A 20,846-nucleotide genomic window follows, 5' to 3' on the forward strand; every position below is an offset into this window, starting at 1 on the left:
TTCTCCCTGTAGGGTTTGAGAGCAAGGCTGCTTTTAGCCGGACGGTTTCGTAACTTTTCACAAATGTAAGCGTCTCTCCGAGCTTGGGTGATGCGCTTTCATTTCCAAAATGTTGACTAAAACAGGAGCAGACATGAGAGAAATACTACAACGACTTGTACTCCGCTATGCCAGAATTAGTTAGACAAAACATGTCAACGGCCATATTTCCCAACAGCCTTCACTTCATGCTCTACAGCGGAAACACAGGAGCAAAAACATACTTTCCTCCTCTGTATTTCTGCTGTGTGTGAGGGAGTATAAAGGAGGGATTCTTCTGCAAGGACAATAAGCAACATATTGCTGAAATGGTTAAATCAAAAGACTGTGGGCCTCTTAGCTTGATGGGGTTAATTGACCTAAAACTATTCATGATTCTCTAAAGTACAGAGCCAATTAACTTTAAAAAGGTTTTTTTTTAATCATGTGTTCAAAGGATAACTTATCTTGTTAATTATCTTTTGGGAACAAGTTATTTTCTCATGGGTAGACTTTATTATCTTGTGGGAACGGGTTAATTATTTTTTGGTAACAATCATCTTGTGCCTATAAGTTATTATCTTAAAGGGAAGAAGTAAAGTATCTTGCAGGAACAATTTATCATATTGTGTGCACAAGTTAAGAGTTAATTACATGGTGGAAACTACCTTTTTGTGGGCACATGTAATTTTGTGGAAACACATGATCATCTTGTGTGGACAAGTTAATTATCTTGTGGGAACAAGTTAATTATCTTGTGGGAACAAGCGATCATTATGTGGGGAGAATTCATTCTTTTGTGGGAAGAAGTTATTATCTTGTGCACACAAGTTAATTATCTTTTTGGGAAAAAGTTGATTATATGGTGGAAAAAAATCAACTTTTGTGCGAACAAGTTAATTATCTTGTGGGAACAAATTATTTTTTGTGCACGTTTAATGTCTAATGGGAACAAAATATCTCAATCATTTTGTGAGAAAAATGAATTACCTTGTGGGTACAAGTTAATTATTTTATACGTATAAGTTATCTTGAAAGAACAAGTGAACTATCTTAAAGGAAGAAATGATCATTTTGTGAGAGCAGATTATAATGTGGGGAAAAATCATATGGTGGAATAAAATGAACTTTTTTGGGAACAAGTTATCTTTTGGGAAAAAAATGATCATCTTATGATCACAAGTCAATCATCTTTTTGGGAAAAGGTTGATTATATGGTGGAAAAAAATTAACTTTTGTGCGAACAAGTTAATTATATTGTGGGAACAAATGATCTGTTTTGCACAAGTTTAATGTCTAATGGGAACAAAATATCTTGTGCACAAGTTAAATATCTTGTGGGAACAAATCATCTTGTTTGCAGAAGTTGATTTTTTTATAGAAACAAATTATCATCTTGTTTGCACAAGTTATGATCTTGTGGGAACAAATTGATTCACTTGTATGACAAAGCAAATTATCTTGAGGGAACATCTTGTGGTATCCAATTAATCATCTTGTGGGAACAAGTAATTAACCTGGGGGAACAGATCATAAACTTTTCTGCACAAGGTAATGTCTTTTGGGAACAAAGTGGCATCTTGTGTGCAAAAATTATTTTGTCGAACCAGTTAATTATTTTGTGTGCACAAGATTTAAAAAAAATGTCATCTCTTGGGATTTTAGGGGTCAGCTACAAAAAAAGCCTTTTTTGCAAAGCACAAATTTTGACTTATTATAGCCGAAAATCAAAAGTATAATCAATATTTTCTTTTTTTTTAATTGGATATGAGGTGAGGATTCTGTATTGTGAGAAGTGAGCATGTGTGATTTTATTTTGTGTTTTGCACTTTGTATGCAAGCAGAGATTTTGCACACTCAAGAGTGGTAATTACACCTGCTCTTTTCCTGTTACGACAAAACAAAATGCCTGCCATTAACAAATCTTTCTCAAATTTGTACCATTGTTCTTGAAGGCTTCAAAACTGAGTCTACAAACCAATAGGTGACATCAAAGTGGCTACGGCCATTATTTTATTTGGTCGGAGTCATGAATTATCTTGTATTAATTATATCAGACTAAACACTGAATTGTCAAAAGTTTGAATGAAGTCATGTTTATGGGTCTATGGAGTCACGTGTGTTTTAAGAGGCAGAGAACCTTCATTGTAACTTTATCAAGTTCAAGGTCTGCTGATATATTCACACTAACAAAGCTTGAAGTAAACCGATAGTGTCACAATCAAATCTCACATTCAGTTAAGACTCGTTGTACTCCACTGAATTTAAAAAGGGATTAAGCCTCACAGCTACACATATAATTCCAGTAATAAAGCCTGCTGAAATAAATGACTTTGGGGATTTCGACCACCAATCTATTCAAGGACAAACTCGCCCACACGGATCTACAGAAGAGTCATTTATTACTCCATTAGAAGAAATACAAAGATGGCAGAGAAACTGTGATCACATTAGTCCTCTGAAGATGTAGAAAGAATGAATGCTGCTCACACCAGGAAACTCCTCACGTCAAGGTAAACGGTGACTGTCGAGATACGGGGTTAACATCAATTAACGTGCCTTGAGATATCCGGCAAGTTTGAAATCCTAGATTCACACATTAAGGCTCAATTTGCTACACCAGGGCTATTGGAAACACGAGACGGTAAAGAGTGTTCCTCAAAGTAGGATTAACAAGCTCAGCTCTTACACGACTGTGTGATCAATGTCAGTGTCCTCGTTCTGGAGGTACTCCTGAATATTATTATTCAATATTATTATTATATTCAGGTACTCCTCATCTATGGAGATGCTCTGTGGTTACGTCACAATTACTAATAGCAACATTCATGATGTAATAACTAGGCTGGAGTGCTTCTGCTGGACATGTAACCAGGCAATAAGACTGACAGTTGAGCAGAGAGGTGTACTACAAAGCCAGATTAGTGAGTTAGCGAGGTTTGTTGAACATAAAGCCAGAATTTTTAATATTACAAAGGTGGGGCTCTTTATATTGGCTAGATCGCCATGAAAACTTGTGCTCCCAGTCATGTTAGATTATGTTCAGATTGAAATCGGCTAAAAAGGTCCTTTCACCAATCAACACCTTTGGGAATAGTGTCATTTTAGAGTCAAAAGTCGATCTATGAGCAATACTGATTCTCAGTTTAGGGCATTAGCTATATATGCATATTTGTCGAGTCTTAATGTTTCATTAGCGATGCCTCCAAATGAAGTCGTGCAACACATCTATTTACTGTAAGTAAACAGTATGACGTCTTTTTGGTGGGCTGGGCTTAGCTGGAGGCAAAAGCATTCCCTACCGACGTTAGCTGGCGCTAGCTGCTAAGTTTTGCTGACCTGTTTTTGACAATTAAGGAAAATGATACGAGTTTCTACAAATATGCAAGGTCACTCCATCTCCAGGACCACAAGTTACTTATATAGGTTAACAATGACCAGCAGGACCCGACTGGCTGACCCGTATGCTCTCAATCAGTGGATGGATGATTTGACAGGATTGTCAAAGGTGGAACAGCTGGACATTTACACTTACCTGATAGAAAAAAAAAAAGTGTAGCCAAGACAAACTGGAATTCTATGATTTACCTCATCATTTTGTGGATTGCAGTCCAAACTTCTGCTCAGCCAACAGCAAGGACAGCAGACGGTGCATACAATATGTCTGCTTTAGCTGCATTATATCTGCCAGAAGATGATTGTTTTTGCCTGACATCTAAACTTAAAATGATTTTTTTGACCTGGTGTTTGACTTTGAGTTGCTGGTTTTTGAGGTTGTGAGACTTGTTGACCCAGCTTCCAGGAACCCTCCTGTGTCTCTAATATTGCTGAGTCTTTTCAGTCCATCTCTGGGATATTCACATGAAGTCTGACTAAGTTAGCAGAGGCCGAGAGAAAAAGAAGCAAAGCATGGCGCACTAGTTGGATTTGCCCTGAGCTCCACACACCACAGACAACAACTAGCCAGCCGGTAAAAACTCCGAGTCACATGACCCAGAAGTCAAAAAAAAGGCCTGATGTCAAGCCCGACCACAAAGCAAAACCAAATCTCATAAATACGTTCATATTTCCTTCAGAGGATACAGTTTTCACTAATAAAGCAATCCACGTTGGATATAAGACACATTCAAGTACTTCCATTTAATTTGAGGAACCGATATTTAATTCAAAGAACAATGAGAGCCACAGTTACACTGAGCTCCGGGAGTGGTGCCTCTTTGTTTTAAATGCGTGTGTGTGTGTGTGTGTGTGTGTGAGTGCGTGAGGCCCAGAGGTGCTGGGTGTCTGTGTCTGGAAAGTCCAGTCCTTGATGCGTTCAAATCTGGCCTACATTTGGTTGAGGAAATGAGCGCGACCGTTGTCCTCCAGGCGGCGGGTGAGGATCTCGCAGCCGGTCTCCGTCACCAGCAGGGTGTGTTCAAACTGAGCCGAGCGCTTCCCGTCTCTGGTCACCGCCGTCCAGCCGTCTGGCCACGTCTCGTCTTGCCAGCCACCTGAGACATGACACACACACACACACACACACACACACACACACACACACACACACACACACACACACACACACACACACACACACACACACACACACACACACACACAACACACACACACACACACAAAAACACGGCTTTGGCTTACACAGCATCAATTAAACAGAGTTGCAGAAAAAAACACTTCACGTCTGACACTGACTCACTGGACACCTGTGAGGTACTGTTTTTTTTAAAATTTTAATGATCTGTTTTAAAGCATGACTGAGTCTGCTGTTTTACATTTCATTTAACCTCTTGTGAGCCAGTCAAACATAAACAATATTTAATTTTATGCTGCTAGGGGTTTTTAATCAAAACAATAACAAAAGACAGCACAATGGCATTACTGTCGTCAGTTTCTCCTGGTTAGAACTCCTCAAGCCTTCATTGTTCAGGTTTATACTAGTGGCCAAATTATCCATAGAGGTCTCTTTCTCTCCAAAGCAAGCTGAGACAAGGTGATTTCTACCAGTGAAAACACTAAATAAAGCAGTGACACATTAAAAATCCCGGTTTCTCTGGTCTGTTCAGCTCGCAGGGGCTGGAGCTGAGCTGCTGCTAATGTTTGCTCAGCTTGTTTCGCTAATAACTTAAGATTCAGACATCAGATGACTGAAATCCTTTATCCAGTTCATGCATTTGAAAACAACCAAGATCTATAATTCATGTTGTAAAAATGTGTCTTAAAACTGGATAATAAAGTCTATAAACCCTGCCCTTAATTAGAGTCACAGATTTCAGAGTTTGAACAATGTCGGAAAGTTTGGGATAATGTAAACACACAACTCAACAAAATATGTATAACTGGTCTAGTTGTTTTAAACATTTATGTGTTAAAAACTTTAAATATTGTATCTTTAACAGCCTTGCACAATTTTACTTTTTATTGCTGTCCTAAAAAAAATCCTGTATCTCAAAATATGGTCAGACAAACTAACCAATTAAGTACTTCTTTATACAGCTGAAAACAGAACCTATTTTTAAAGCCAAATAAACTGCTCAAACCCCCAATGAATTATCTGACAAATGCATTGTGAGAAAGCTGAAAACATTTTTCCTTGCTTATAAAAAGTTGACATTTTGGAAATAGAGGACAAAGTACGGCGGTGCTTTAGTCTTTTTACTCCAATATTTGTTTTATTTAATTGCCATATATTTGCAAATTGTTTTATTAGGACAATTGGGTTTTTTTGCATCGACTCAAATTATTATCTCTACGATTCTCTCTATTGTTGTTGAAATGATTCACACAAAAGGCAGCTGCACTCACCTTCACATATCATGGGCTCAATGGTAAACACATGGCCAGGCTTCATAACTCCAACTGCTTTGTTTTCTGGGAAATGAATGAATATAAAAATCATCCTGTTGCAGGAGAGAAGGTGAGGTATTCAACAGTTATTTTCAGATTTTAAAACACGCACGATGGCGTGACTACTCACTGGCATAATGTGGCACATTGGGGGCAGTGTGGAAAAGTCTATGGATGCCGTGGCCACAGTAGCTCCTCACCACAGAGAAGCCGTTGGCCTGAGCGTGCTTCTGAATGATGTTACCTAACTCTCTGTAACGAATGCCAGGCTTCACTGTAAATAAAGAAGCACGAGAGTTATCCTCGCCTTGGAAAAAATTAACTGCAGTTTATAGTCTGACAGACACTGGAGTCCTGAGGCTAATATTGATATTTAAGAGACAAAGAAATCTGATGATGTAGTCAATATTTGATTTTACATATACAAAAACCAACACTGAAAAAACAAGATCATTACATCATTACATTCATCATTACAGATTGTTATTGCTATTTTACTGTAGCAGACACATTTCCAATGTTCGAATAAAAGCATGAGAGTTTCACTTCGGTTGGTGTGCACCCCTGTGATCTTGACTTTTTGGTATAAAGTGGTCATAAACCTCAGTCTGAGCAGCTTTTAGTCAGTATTTTTCTCATATTCACATGACATTCGGATAAAAATCAAACACATCGAATAGTTTCAGCCTTGGCTCATGCAAATATTGAACTTCAATAACATGAACATTGTCAACGACCAATAGCTGCGGAGGTGCAGGGATGTGAACAAGTTTTGTTTATCTTTACTGTAGAAAAGAAGGAAAAAATGGCAGAGTTGTGGAGTGAACCAGATTTGGTGTTTAATTCATCGTTCACTTGATTTATTCCACCAACCAGCACTCATTTTAGTAAGTTATTTTAATTTTTAAAGAGTTTGCCTCTCATTCTCAGTCTGCTCCCAATAAAATAGCACAGCTAACAAACAGAGGCTGGTAGCAACGTGAGGGAACAAATACACATCATGTTAATCTTCATGGATTTATGGATGTTTTTAATGCCAAATTGACAAGAATACTGTTAACATATGATACCTTGCATCTTGTATATCCAGAATTATGCATTTTAGGGGAAATGTATGACATTTTTATTATGTCACATTTCTTAAAATGAGTTTGGTGTGATATTTTCCACAAGGAGCAGAATGGGAAATAACCTCTGAAGGAATCTAGTTGTATTTTTTGTAAATAGTTACCCTGCAAAACCCCCATTATCTACTAAATCTTACAGTGTGTGACTAAACCCTCACATTGTCTTTCAATGTGACAGGGAGTCACACTTAAATCTTTTCAAAGTCTTCTAGTGTATGTAAGGCATTCATTTAATTAGAAGTAAAGGTTCAGTCATGACCTTGGAACACAGGTCAGAAACAGAAAATCATTCTTCAAAGTCAACCACTCTCACCTAAAATGTCAGTGCCCCCTGATGGAGAAACCATGTAATAGCAACACTATTTCTAAATGGATTCAAAGCATATTCTGTATTTATTATTACACGACATATATCGATATGTGATTATACCCCTCGTAGCCCCACAGCCATAAAATAAAGTAGTTCTGTTAAAAATTCTAAAAGTGAAAGTGAATGGAATTCAAATCTCCGTGGTAGAGCAGCATCCTGTCTGCATACATATTCAGTGAAATGAAAGAGAGTCGAGCGGGAGTTCTTACCAGAGTCGATGGCTTGCATAAGGCATTCATACGTAGTCTGAACCAGTTTCTTTGCTTCTTCATCCACCTCGCCTACGTAGAAGGTTTCATTAAGGTCACCATGGAAACCGTTGTGGTAGACGGTGATGTCCACTGCATAAGAGTGACAGAGCTAATGCGTCAGAGCCATTGTGTTACACGACAAAATATATTCTATTATGTTAAGCACAAAGGCTGCACTGTTCTGCATAACCTGAAGCATGATGACATGGTTTGGGTGAGTGTGGGTTTGTATAAAACATCGATCCATTTTCAAGGCCAAACAAAATGCCTCTCTTTGAAAATTGCTGATGAAATTGGAATTGCTAGTGGGCAAACTGGGACTTTTCCCACTAGAGGAGAGATATAGAGAGCAGAAAACCTGACAAGCAAATCCCCACTGCTAAAGGTTAATGAAACAATTTGTCTTGTCGGACCACGCAGCGAGAGATGAGTTGTTGGCAAGTGCTCCATCAGACGGCTCTGAGGGGAGTGGCGGATGGAAGACATCGCCTGAGCAGAAATATTCATAAAGAGGCTTAAATTGGCCAAACTCCCGCTGACACCATTTCAGGATGCTGGTACAACCATTTTTCATGGAGGAGGAATCTTTCTTCCCCCTCTTCTGCCTTTAATAAAACATTCTTCTACATCCAAACTAAGCTCAACTGTTCCTGGTACACCTGAGAATAGGACAAAGTCTGGCTGTTAAAAACTAAAGAAAAGATCGAAGTGTTTGTTATGGAGATAATAAATATATAATAAGACTTATGAGACAGTTGAGAAAAAAAATGTGGTACTGTAACTCTAGCTCACGCTATGCAGCCATTATTGTAGCAGAACTATTTGCAAAAGTTTTGTGACTGTATCTCAATCTGTGTATGTGTAATCCAAGACTGGAAATTAGCAACAGCCAAATGCTGGTAAATATGCGAGTGACTGCCAGATTTGCTTCGCTCACCAGCCAAAAACACAATGGTAATCTACTGAGTAGCTGGTAGATGTTTGAATCCTCTAACCATGGTGCCAGATGGCCAAGAAATTGAGATTTTTGAATATCTACAGAGACCTGCAGATGTGTAATCAGCAGCTGTGTGTGTGTAGACAAATTGGTTAATTGGTACACAGATCTGTAAACACGTGGATAATTCTGTAAATGCAAACATGGATCTGTGAAAGTGTAGACAAATGTGTAAATGCAAATAGAGATTAAATGTGTAGACATATTTGTAAATGCATACACAGGTCTGTACATGTGTGTATGAATCACAGATTTGCAAATGCAAGGAAATCATGTAATGTGTAGTGCAATAAGCATACCGTTTAGGATATCTCCATTCTGTAATGGTCTTCTATCTGGGATGCCATGGCAGATGACTTCGTTGACAGACGTGCAGCAGGATTTGGGGAAGTTGTAGTAGTTGAGAGGGGAGGGGTAGCAGGTCCTTGCTATGCAGGCCTGAAAAGACAAAGTATGTTATTATATTATTGAGATTGTAGAGAGCAAAAAGTGAGGACAAAAAAGGTTATATGTGATGAGATGAGTGACACGTAGTGTCATGTAGCTGTATGTGCACACAGTGATTCTACATCCCAATGGATATGAAGTCATATTATGTTTGTGTAGTGGCTACTTTAGGTAAGAGGACATAACACCCCTACAGCATGTGTAAGTTGTGTATTTGTGTATATACCAGATGCACAGCATGGTCAATTTCTTCTGTTGTAATACCCGGTTTCACCATCTCCGCTGCAATGTCCAGGACTTCTCGTGCCAGCTGCAAATAACATACATATGAAATACGAAGGTACATAAACTAAAAATAAGAACCATGGCGACATCATGACAGCAACAGCAGTCAGCTCCTACGTTTACCTTGCACACTACTCTCATGCCCTCGATGTCCTCAGGACACAGGATCTTGATCTGAGACGTCCCCTTCAGAAACTGCTCCGACTCAGATATCCCTGCGTGACGGAAACAAGGACAGACAACTGACATCATTCACACGTCAATGCTCCGCAGGGCTGATGAGCCGACTCAAACAGGACCTTGCAAAGCAGCTGTAAATCTGTCGACTTTTACACGCAGCATCAACCTGGACCGTCACAGCTGCATTTACATACTCCTAATTGATTTAGTTTGTGCACCAGAAGTGACAGATGACAATGAGTCATTTGGTAATGAGAAGGCGCAAGCATCACCCTTCTTTTGTAATTTTGCAGTAACACAGTAACCAATATATTTTTAGTGAGACCGTGCCATGTGGATGGGTTACATAAGGCTATTGTATCCACCCGTACTAATAACTTTTACCTTCTGTGGTGTCTGACTCCTGGCAGCTTCAACAGAGTACATGATTAATACCACTCCAGACCATGAGTACAATAAAAGGAGATTTTGTTTTATTAGTGAATCAGCAGACATCTTTAAAAAACACAAAACAAATGCACATTCTGCAACCATAACCTGCACTTTTCAATGTAAGCCACATCTACACTCAGCATGTGCCATGTCTACAGTCTAAGACAAAGATGAGCAAAGAAACATTTTAATGCTTATATTAGTCAGTGTTTGGTTTTATTAATATCGCTCAGCCATATTTGTGATGCTAAAGGGTAACTTAAGTAATTTTCCACAAGGACCCTATTTTCCCATGTTTTTGTGTCTAAGTGAACAACAGGGATGATCATTTTTGAAACTGGTCCAGTATTGAAAAGCCAGCAGCTGCAGAACAGGCTGCAATGTAACTACTATCAATCAATTTATATCCACTATCCACATTTTTCATCAATGACAGCCTCAAATTGTTATTTTAGGTGTCTGGTAAATTAGGGAAAGTATCACTATAGAGACAGACCTTGTTAACCCTTACAAACCTGGATCACCATTAGTTTTCTTGTGCTACGTTCAGATGCCTTTTAAAATCTGTGTTACCCTTTGAAACTTGACCATTGGTTTGATTTCTTTCAAAAATATGGGGGAAAAGGCAGTGAGCAACCTGCCAAGAAATTTTCCGCAAATTGCGAGAAATAAGTACATTTAGGATTTTTTTGTTTTTTATAAAGCTAAGGAAAAATTTTCACATAAAACTGTATTTATAACCATCATAATTATATGTTTTAAAATTATTTCACAGAATTACTATTATTTTAAGCACTTTTTTTTAGCTCATTAATATATTAATATTATAATTGACTTTTTTTAGTTTATTTGTCTATTTTTCAAATTTTCTGGTAGTTTTCTTGTATTTTTTATTTTTTTATCTTTTCTTATTTGTGGGTCATTTTTAATTAAGTTGTGTTTTGCCTTTTTCACCTTTTTTTAAAGCAATTAAATCAATTTGCTTAGGTTTTAAAGGGTTACAGAGTAAGATCCTCATCGTTAAACCAGAAACAGTCTCCAAAAAGCTATGAAACCCACCACACTCCATTTCAATAAACAGTCATTTCAGCATGTGTAGAGCCAGAATATTTTCACAGCTTACTGAGAAAATTAAGTGTTTATTACAAATAAACCAGAGTCGGTGATTGCTGTAACAGTGGCAAGACCAACCAAGCTGGGCTTCGTGAGCTTTATTTTGTCTATGCTGAATTCGAATGAAGTGTGTTTTAGGATGATAAAATTGCTCTTTATTTTAATGTAGTGTGGTGGTTTTGTTGATAGAGATTTGCAGTTTGTTGAAATAAAATAAACGCATTTGCTTAATTAACATATAAGGTCAACATTGCCTTTGAATCATCATGGTTTCAATGGTTCATATATTAAAAAGTTCTTCTGTCATTGCGTTCTTTCGACTTGGAATACCAAATTTCTAAACATCATAGAAGCGTCTTGCGGTGCTATGGTACTATAGACAGCTAGCTGCTCTTGCATAGAAAAAGCTACAGCTTCGGCACCTGAGCAGAGGCGGACTCTAATGACTCTCACACTGTCGACTCAGAGGAACAGAGCAGGCTGTTACTGTTATAATATGGAGAAAAACAGGAGCACGGGTGTCAGTGCAGTCAGCTTGGAAACACATTAGACTACTTGCTGTCGAACTACTGAATTAAACAACATAATATAATTCTTGGACTGAAAAGCACATTGGGGCAGTATTTAAATACATGTTGTCCAAAGCACTGGAGTCATCAACGATTCCCTGATCTATAATTTATCAACTCAACAAGATGATTGCTAGATGAACATGAACAGTTGCCTGGCAACGCGGACTATGGACAGGTTTGTGTACAAGTCAAATACAGACCTCCTGAGCTGCAGAGTCGATGGTGTGAGAGCGACATTCAATTAGACTTACTTACGCTTTGATACAGCTGCTCAGAGAAGAGACAAGAATGAGAGAATTGCAGTACAGGCATTATAATGTTTTCATGATGGTACAGTCCTTATAGGTTTATCAGAGGTAATTATCATTTCATATGACTTCAGCTCAATAACAGGGCCATGTTAGCCTGTTTCAGATCGATGATGGCAAAACACAGGAAATAGTAATTGGTCCCCCCTCACCTCATCATCCCATTCTCATCAATAACCAAACAGTTGACAGAAGGGCTGAAATGATTTATCAAGAAACTCAAGTAACTCTTTTACTTAACAACACCAGTTCAAATTATTTGCAGCTTCAAATTTAAGCATCCTTTTAACTATATAACTATGTGAGGGGTAAAGTTAAGACACAAGCCACAGAACACAACAATACGTTTCCAAAGTTTGGGATCACGTCAAGCTGAAACAAAACAGAAACTCAGTACAGTGTGTCTAATGTAAAAGAGTTAGCCACTTGATTATCACAATGGCAAAATGTCAATGCTTTAGCATCTTAACAGAAAACATCCAGTCCACAGAGCAGACCCAACAATGTAAATACGTATCATTGCGAGTTGCAAGTTAGTTAGTTAGAAATTCTTACAATATGAATTTTAAAACCTTCAAAAAACCTTTCTCTATTAAACTGATACATAAATGCTGTATTGTGGCAATGCAGCTAAGCTGAAAAAGATAGCGACAGCAAGTGGTGGGGACAACGTTATAGGACTCATAAATACGAAAAATGCCTCTGCCTCATTTTGGGCATACTGCAACATATAACTTTACCTTAAGGTGACTTCTTACAACTAAAATAGCAGTTTATTACCCACATGATTTTATTCAACATATCTTTTTTGTGTCGCTGGGTCATCCAGCAAGAATGGTGCTTCTTTTCTATCTATTCATTATACTACAGGGAACCTTCTAATGGGTCCTAAAACCAGGAAATCTGCCAGCATTTCAGCACTTTAGATTGCCTTGTCTCAAAGTCAATGGGTTTTTTAATTGGCCTTAAATAAGGTCTATGGTTAACACAAGCTTTAGAGACTTTCATGGTTTTTTGTACAACATAAAATACACACTGAAATACGCAACTTGTGAACTTGGAAGGTTTTATGCGTCTTCGAAAAGACAGCCTGAGATTACAGAACGCCACCACGCCGAACTGGGCCAAACGCAGCTTTACAGCCTCATAGCAGTGGCATTGCAACCGTAGTGTAGTTCGTTTATAGCCTAACACTAGCTTTTTACTTTTGCCGATTACATTTAGGCTTTAAAAATCCTTAAAGTGGTGTTCATTTGTGAAATTTTTCTTGCTTAACAAAATGTGTAAGTATTATAAAAGTTTGTTTAGCACAGAGCTGGTCATTCTATTGCAGGCTGAAAAATTACATACATGCTACAATGACTTCTATCACCAGCAGCTCTGCTTTTGTGGGGTTTTTTTGGTTTTTTTTTAAATACAAGTACTGTGATATACCATATACCCTGGTGAAATGTCAAGAAGGTATGAAGGTTTGAAAAATAGATACCACCCATGCCAAATAACTAACACTGCTGCAAGGATAATTGGTCTCTCCACAGCAGACTTCAGAGCTCCACATTAAAGCCATTGCAACCTCAACAGAACTGGACCTCACACACCCACTCAATCACCGCCGTACCCTGCTGCCCTTCGGGACCAGGGACAGAGCACTGAGGTGCAGCTTTGGGAAAAGTCTGATCCCCATATCTATAGCTGCATCAGACAATCGGCCTCACTGGTTAGACCTGAGTGTCTGTTATTATATGTTGTTACCATGTGCTGCTTTCTTTTTTTTTTGCTTTTGTTATTGTATGCTGTCACAGTGTGCTGATATATGTCCAGTTGTCTGACGGGTACAGTGCAGTGAAACGGAATTTCCCCCCGGGGACAATAAAGTCTAAAGTCTGACAATTGTGCTTCAGTCCCTGAGAGGGCATCACAGGAGAATGAGAAGAGACTGTAACCATGACTACCTGAGTATGGATCTATGCAGTCAGATAACAAGGATGAAGAGGTTGCCATGGTTGCACATGGATTGAATGACTTGCCCAGTGAAACACATGTAAATAAGCAAGAAGACAATTATAGGTGTCAGATAATTGACACAAAAGCAGCACACTGCTCATGAAACCACAGTGTTACAGCAGACCTGCCTGCAGGTCGACTTTTCCCTGCAATAAATCTGAAACCACTTCTGGCAAGAGATACGAAATATTATTGGGCTGTTTAACAGAGCAAAATCAATTTCAGTTTAAGGCTTAAAATGTCAGCCTTGAAAAAGATGTCATCAGGAGAAAGGTACTTACATAAAATTGAGTGATTCTTAAGTGTTAAAATACTAAAAGAGGAACAGAGGAGTTGCATGAAATTATAATTTATATACATACAATTCCTCAGACATCAATTCTTAAAAAGGGCCCATTTTTCATAGCAATACTGAATCAAATTAAATCCAGAGAAATGGTACCAGTACCACCAATCCCACTGAGAACACACATCTCACTCCACAGATGTATATGGCTTTTAGACAATTGCGAAAACCACATACAGGATGCAACTGTGTGATCTCATTCACAAATAGCTGGTAGGGCTGGGCGATATGAGCTGAAAATTATATTGCGACATTTTTTAGGCAATATCTCCATACACAATGTATATCTCGATATTTATAAGCCTCAAAAACACTAGAATTGGGAGACAGAATGGGAAATTCTAATTTTTCTTTTACCAATTTACCTCTTTGATGTGACAATGTTTTAGTATTGGTGCTCTACAAAAATATTAACACAATCCCATTACTGATCAATAATCATTAGTAATGTAGATATAATGACTAAGTGGGTAAAAGCAAGTATTAAAACAAGTAGAAGTGTCTGACAAGTTGAAAAGTGCATCACTTTACTGTAATGCAACCTTTAAAAGCAGGAAAAAGATCCATTTATTCCATTTCACGATATAACAACATCCAATATCTAAGACAATATATAGTCTTATATCTCAGTACAACATAAATCTTTTTTATGGCCAGCCCTGATATGTGGTATTATGTTTTGGTTTTTTTTTCTTGTGACACAATGTTTCCTTTTTAGAGGAAAACTGTGATAAAACAGCTGTACCATGGCATAAACCAGTGACAAAGCAGTGTTTAAATAGTAATTATGAGTAGCCAACCCAACCATTTCCCTGGGAAAATATGCAGAAATATACAGGTGTGATGTCTGTTCTGGCTGCTGAAGCCATATCTCAATGATGGAAGTTCTGAACTACTTCTAAATTACTGCAAAAATCCTGGTGTCAATATTGCATGACACAGACTTTTCATTTATTATGTAATTCATTTTTTATAAACTCTCATCTTTGTGTATAATAATGTTTATTTATTACTACATTACTTAACAAAAATCACAGAAAATGCATCTTGGAATAACAATTCATGTACAAGACTCTCTTATTTTCTTCAATAAAAATATTGAAATTAAAAAAATTGAGTAGCTTCCACTTTCAATGGCTAAAAACTTGGTCTTGTCCTTCATTAAGTTCTACATCTTTAGCATTTCCTGCAAGACTGCAAATGCTCAGATGGTCCTGTTTCCTACAGCTCTTTAGCCTACAGCCCAAGATAAGTCAGCTTATCTGTGTATTCATGCAAAAAGTTACATAAAACATGCATGGATGGCCGCTTTGTCTGCTGTTGTAACACACTGAGACAGGCCCTCAACAGCTTGCAGCTCTGAATGTGCATTCACATGTTATCACATCTATGCCATCAATGGCCAACTGTTATGTTAAAGTAATCAAAAAATAATAATCTGTGAATCTCAGAGGTGTCACTGGGCATTCTTCACTCTGCCTGTCGGACGATCATGTTTTATTATCAGTCAGGATTGCACAAAAGCTCTCATCTTCCACCAATACAACAATGACACTGTTACATAAATACATGGGATAAACATGCATTTGTATTCGATAAAGTTAGGGGAGGGTGAAGAAATTGATTTACCTGAGAAACACTATTTTTGTCAACAACAAGTCTAGCTGATTTACAAATGCCAAAAATTGATTTAGAAATTTTGGATATGAAAATAAAAATGGAAAGAAAAGAAAAAGGCAGAACTCAATGGTAAGGGCACAGCGCAGCACCCAGCTGTTGAAACAGGGCAAGCGTTTGGACGCCTATAGGATTTCATGACTAACAATATGAATGTCACGGTGCAGCTTTGCCAGTGGAACAAGGTCGTATATAGTGATTGTAAATATTTCTTATAGTAAAAAAATGTCAGATTTTTGAAAGCATTTGGCATTGTTACATTCTCGGCCAGGATGAAATAGTTATTAGAGATGTCCCAACCAAGGTTACACATTGCACACTTTAAAGTGATTAAAATCAGTCCAATGTATGATAACTCAATAGCTCTTCAGCCTATTACGAAAAAAAATCTCCTTTATGTTTTGTACATTTATTTTTTATTTATTTACAAAATAACAAGGCATCTGTCACATTGTCACTTTTTCGAGTGAATTTTTCTGTCCCTTTAAGAGCATAACTTCCAGTGTTTGCTGCTTCTATGCAGCCTTTGTGACATAAATGAAATGTATTCTTTTGAGTGATTATTTTTGTCGTCTTTACATCTTTTGCTTGGATTACAATAATCAATCAGCTCACTCTTACTGACTTTTTGCTTGCAGGGCTTTTGTTACACTTAGAGTGGCGTTATGAGTGAGACCGACTGCTGTCCGTGCTCCATCCACGGTGAAACGCCATGTGCCAGAGATGACAGTGAAACGCATGAGACTTTCACACTGAGCTGAAACGTGTGCTCATAACCTCAATAAATAAACGCTGTGTTTTGCTGTTGTTTCGCTGTCATTTACGGCATACTGTGTTTCACGGCGGGCGGGGTGCAAAGTGGAAGAGAGGTGGAGAGTTGTAGAGTTAATGACGGTTGCAATTGTTGCACTGCTGTGCAGGAAACCTTTGCCAGTAAAAACACCTGTGAGACAGCGGACATAAAAAAAAAGATCGGATCAGGCTTTATAAACTCAATACATCTGGTCCCAGTCAGTTGAAGAACGCCTTGATCAGCACCAATACCGATCTATCTAATCAGATCATCCTTAATGGCTATGACAAATGAAGCTAAAACTGCAGATTTCTGCATTTCACCGTGTCAAAAACTGTGAGCTTGTTAGAAGATAATAAGTTTCCCAGGTGGACAATAAGCCAATCTGATAACATATTTACTTGAGAAAGAAGCACAGTTACCTCTGGGATGATCAGCATAGTCAGGTCTTTGGATGTCACCGGGTATGGACCTCATGGGAGTCTACACCAGGGGCCAAGAAGAGGACAGAACTGTTATGGAATTTACAAAATCAACACATGGATAATAAATGATTTGTAGAAGGCCACGATTTTGAACATTTCCTGTTACTTTTCGTTTTTTCTCCGTCCTTTTCCTTTTTTTTCCTGATGATGCCCTTTATTCTTTTTAGGAGGCAGTTTGGTGTTACAAAGAGTTTTAACAAATCCAAAAACAAATATACACAGATGCAGATCAGTGTAGAAGACATATTTAGTTCTATTAATCCCATAGGGGAAATTAAATTTTTTCACTCTCCTCATTTACATGTTACATACACTGATATAGTTGCGTTTAAAGGAGAAATGACAGAGAAAGGGGGCTGCAGCCCGAGCACTTGGGGTTTGTTGCCTTGCTCAAGGACACCACGACAGTGGCTAGGAGGCGAATTCGTGCGTCTCCAGACAGCAGCCCACACTCCATACTTGATCTGTACTGGGACTTGGACTTGTGACCCTCCAGTTCCCCAGTAAAGCCCCTATGGACTGTGCTACTGCCAGCGAGTCAGCTACTGTTGACCCTGTTTGGGATTTTTCCGTGCTTTTAAAATATCTGGTGTGGTGTGCAGCAGTGATTGTTTATCATCTCTGTTTAAGGGAATTAATGTAATGCATGAAGCCTGAAACATGTCTGAGTGTACTGGCAACCTTTCGGCTAATAGGGTGCACAACTGTGTCACGAGAGAGAAGCCGACATTTAAAAAAACTGTAGTAAAACATTAAAAGGGTGGCTGGGTTCAGACCTTTGAGTCCAACCACACCCCAGGAATGACTGATGCATCAGGCATCACGTTATGAGACATTGGTTTCTTAGTTGACATTCCACCTATCCAATGAGCACTGCAAGGATTAGCCAATCGGGACTAACGCTGTTGTCCGGAAGTGCACCCAAACCACGGAGAAGTAATAACAACAAAGGCGAGGGCTGTAAACAAGACAGACACTGACATGTCGATGTAAAATGATAAGGTTCTATCTGACACTTTTGTCAAAACTGACTTATTCATTCAATAGCCGCATTTACACTGCCTGTTCAAGGCCTCTGAGCCAGGACCAGAGGTAGTGACAGCTCCGAAAAGAGGTCTGTGTAAAACCTAAAGCCGGAGCAGCACGAGTGTAACATTTTGACAAAGTAGTTAATGCATGCAACCCACCACAGGAGATTTAAAAAGCAGCTCTTAGCATAGCAGCTAATAAAAAAAAGAACGGCGCCCCTAAATGTCTGGCACCCGGGAAAACAATGAGATTTGGGAGCTCCTTACTCTCCGAGAAGAGGATGAGATCAGCTGCCATCTAAAAGAGTGATGGTGATTGACATGTTATGCCTTAGTTATTGTTTATAAAGCACTGCAGACGCATATATCTCATGCTAGAGGTTGACGCTCGTGTGTTTAATGTCACACCTGTCATGCCCCTTTTGATCTCAGCTACGCAATTCTGAATAAAAAATAAAATATAAATATACTGATTTTTTTTTCTTTTCAGTTGCTGCCATTGTTACAGCCATTAGTGCGAAATTGAGCAGAAAAATTGTGGGAACGGGTTCAAATAATTTTAGCACCACTGGGTACAACAAATTGGAAACATTACGGCATCACTTACACGTGTCTCCACTTAAGTCTTCTTTCCATTTTTTATTTAAGGAATCACACATGGCAAAATCAATGACAGCATTGAGTTTTTGAAGAGCAAGACCTTACCAGCGGGTAGTGAGGATGTAGTTTGCCTGTGTAGCGGTAGCCCGGCCATGGGTCTGTGTTGAGGTCCTTCTCCACACAGTTCTTTGATTCATTCTGGTTCTTGTCCTCCTCTGACAAAACACAGCACAAGATATCTGAAGCATCTGGCAACATTGTGTCACTTCACAGTCACGGGGTATCGTCTGTCCCTGACAAGCACTAATTAAACATCATGTTTCAGTTCAACTGAAAACCAATTTACTAAAACGACGTATTCATACTGTGGATGAGTCCATCACAGACGTAAAAGTGCAGAACTTAAGATGATCAGTAATACATACTTGCTTTTTTATGCAGCAACTTGTGAGACACCCAGCTCCCTTTGAAACATTCCTGCAAATGAAAAACACAGAAACTTTCAACAGAGATGCACAATGACAGATCCATGCTTTTTTTGTTAGTAATATGGAGCGATTTGTGCTCACAAGTCCACTTAATTAACAGCTGACTATCACATGCATGATCACAGACTTTGTGCTGATTCAAACCTGACTGCTTGGCTGCACACTGTGACTAATATTGCACCATAAAAAGTGCCATAACAGCAGAGCCATTTGCAAATATGACTGTTTGTATTTTTGAGACAATAGCTCTACCATTTAATAGTGTTTTTGCCATTATTGGACAGCTGACAGCTGAGAGAGACAGGAAACATAGGAAGCAGGGTCCAGTTGCACAGGCAGAAAATGCAATCCCAGCAGAGATCTCCGGGGTCAAAATACCATGGCACCACAAGATCATTCAAACTGCCAGCCAACCTAACTATTTATAAAGCTTTTGACTTAGACCACGGCTGAGCTGGTGTGCCGTTGCTGTAGTTTAATGTTTCATTCTTTATATGCAGAGATCATGTCCAATGTAGTGTCTGCTGCAAGTAAAAAAATGCTCCCAAAGCAGCATCCATAAACTTTATCAATGAAATATCAACTCTTACATGTGATTCATACGACCTGTTACAAACTATCTAAGTGTTTAATGAAAGACAACTGTATAAGTATTTGTACCAAAAGTTGTCATACTCCTCAAAGAAGTCCTGCTGAGCTAAACATTTGTATACGAAGAAGAGGTTGGCTTCTGTTAAATCCTAAGGGGCTTCAGCTTAGCATATGGTTTTGTTTAGAAGAAATCCGTCTTTAAAGTGACAGATTTTTGTATGGGCTCTGGTCTGGTGGACAGGTTGAGGGTCAAACAACGTGACACCAAACGCTCTGTCACACACCATTAACTCTGTGGCACTGCATAACTCATTATCACTGCATTAATAGAACACCTGGTGTATTCACAAGCTTTGTTTAATACAGTTTTACAGTGTCAGCGCACGAAATGCACGTTTAAACAGGAACGTTGTTTCAGTCATTTTAGCTGATCAGCCAAGTTAGCTAGCTAACGTTAAACCTTTTGCGTCGGCCTACTGTTAAAAGTACAGCGTCGGTAATATTTGCTGACTGCATAATTCATCCTCTGTAATCTGTATAGAATAACACAGCAAGAACCACTCGTTAACGTGAAACAAATGCGTTATTAACGGTTTACAGAGCAACAACACAAGTCTAGCTAGCATGCAAGTTAGCAGCCTCGTGATGACACACGGGGCCTTGTTGCGCGGCTACAGCCGACGTTTGAAGCGGACAAGCCGAAAAAGCAGCGGTACCTGTGAGCAGAAATAGGAGCCTTGAATGCCCAACTTGATACATGTCGGGCACTGAAGTTTGGCGTCCTTAGTGCAGCCCTCTGTCTCACACTCCCTTCTAGCCTCGGTGCTCGCCATGCCTTCGTCTGCAGGAGGGGTGGAGTCGCGGAGAAGCAGCCAGCCAGCGGCGGC

General features: G+C 38.8%; 1 protein-coding gene across 1 annotated transcript; it reads right to left on the reverse strand.

Annotated features, from left to right (window-relative positions):
- Positions 1-2,403: 2,403 nt before the first annotated feature.
- Positions 2,404-20,825, reverse strand: metap1 (methionyl aminopeptidase 1). Its single transcript, XM_042500423.1, has 11 exons — positions 20,676-20,825; positions 19,306-19,357; positions 18,986-19,095; positions 17,190-17,250; positions 9,466-9,557; positions 9,284-9,367; positions 8,910-9,048; positions 7,572-7,703; positions 5,996-6,139; positions 5,824-5,889; positions 2,404-4,511 (listed from the first exon to the last, which is right to left on the reverse strand). The coding sequence occupies exons 1-11, from the start codon at positions 20,790-20,792 to the stop codon at positions 4,345-4,347; spliced, it is 1,164 nt and encodes a 387-aa protein (XP_042356357.1). The 5' UTR covers positions 20,793-20,825; the 3' UTR covers positions 2,404-4,344.
- Positions 20,826-20,846: the final 21 nt, after the last annotated feature.

Source organism: Plectropomus leopardus, chromosome 14 (genome assembly GCF_008729295.1).
Source record: "Plectropomus leopardus isolate mb chromosome 14, YSFRI_Pleo_2.0, whole genome shotgun sequence".
NCBI lineage: Eukaryota > Metazoa > Chordata > Actinopteri > Perciformes > Serranidae > Plectropomus > Plectropomus leopardus.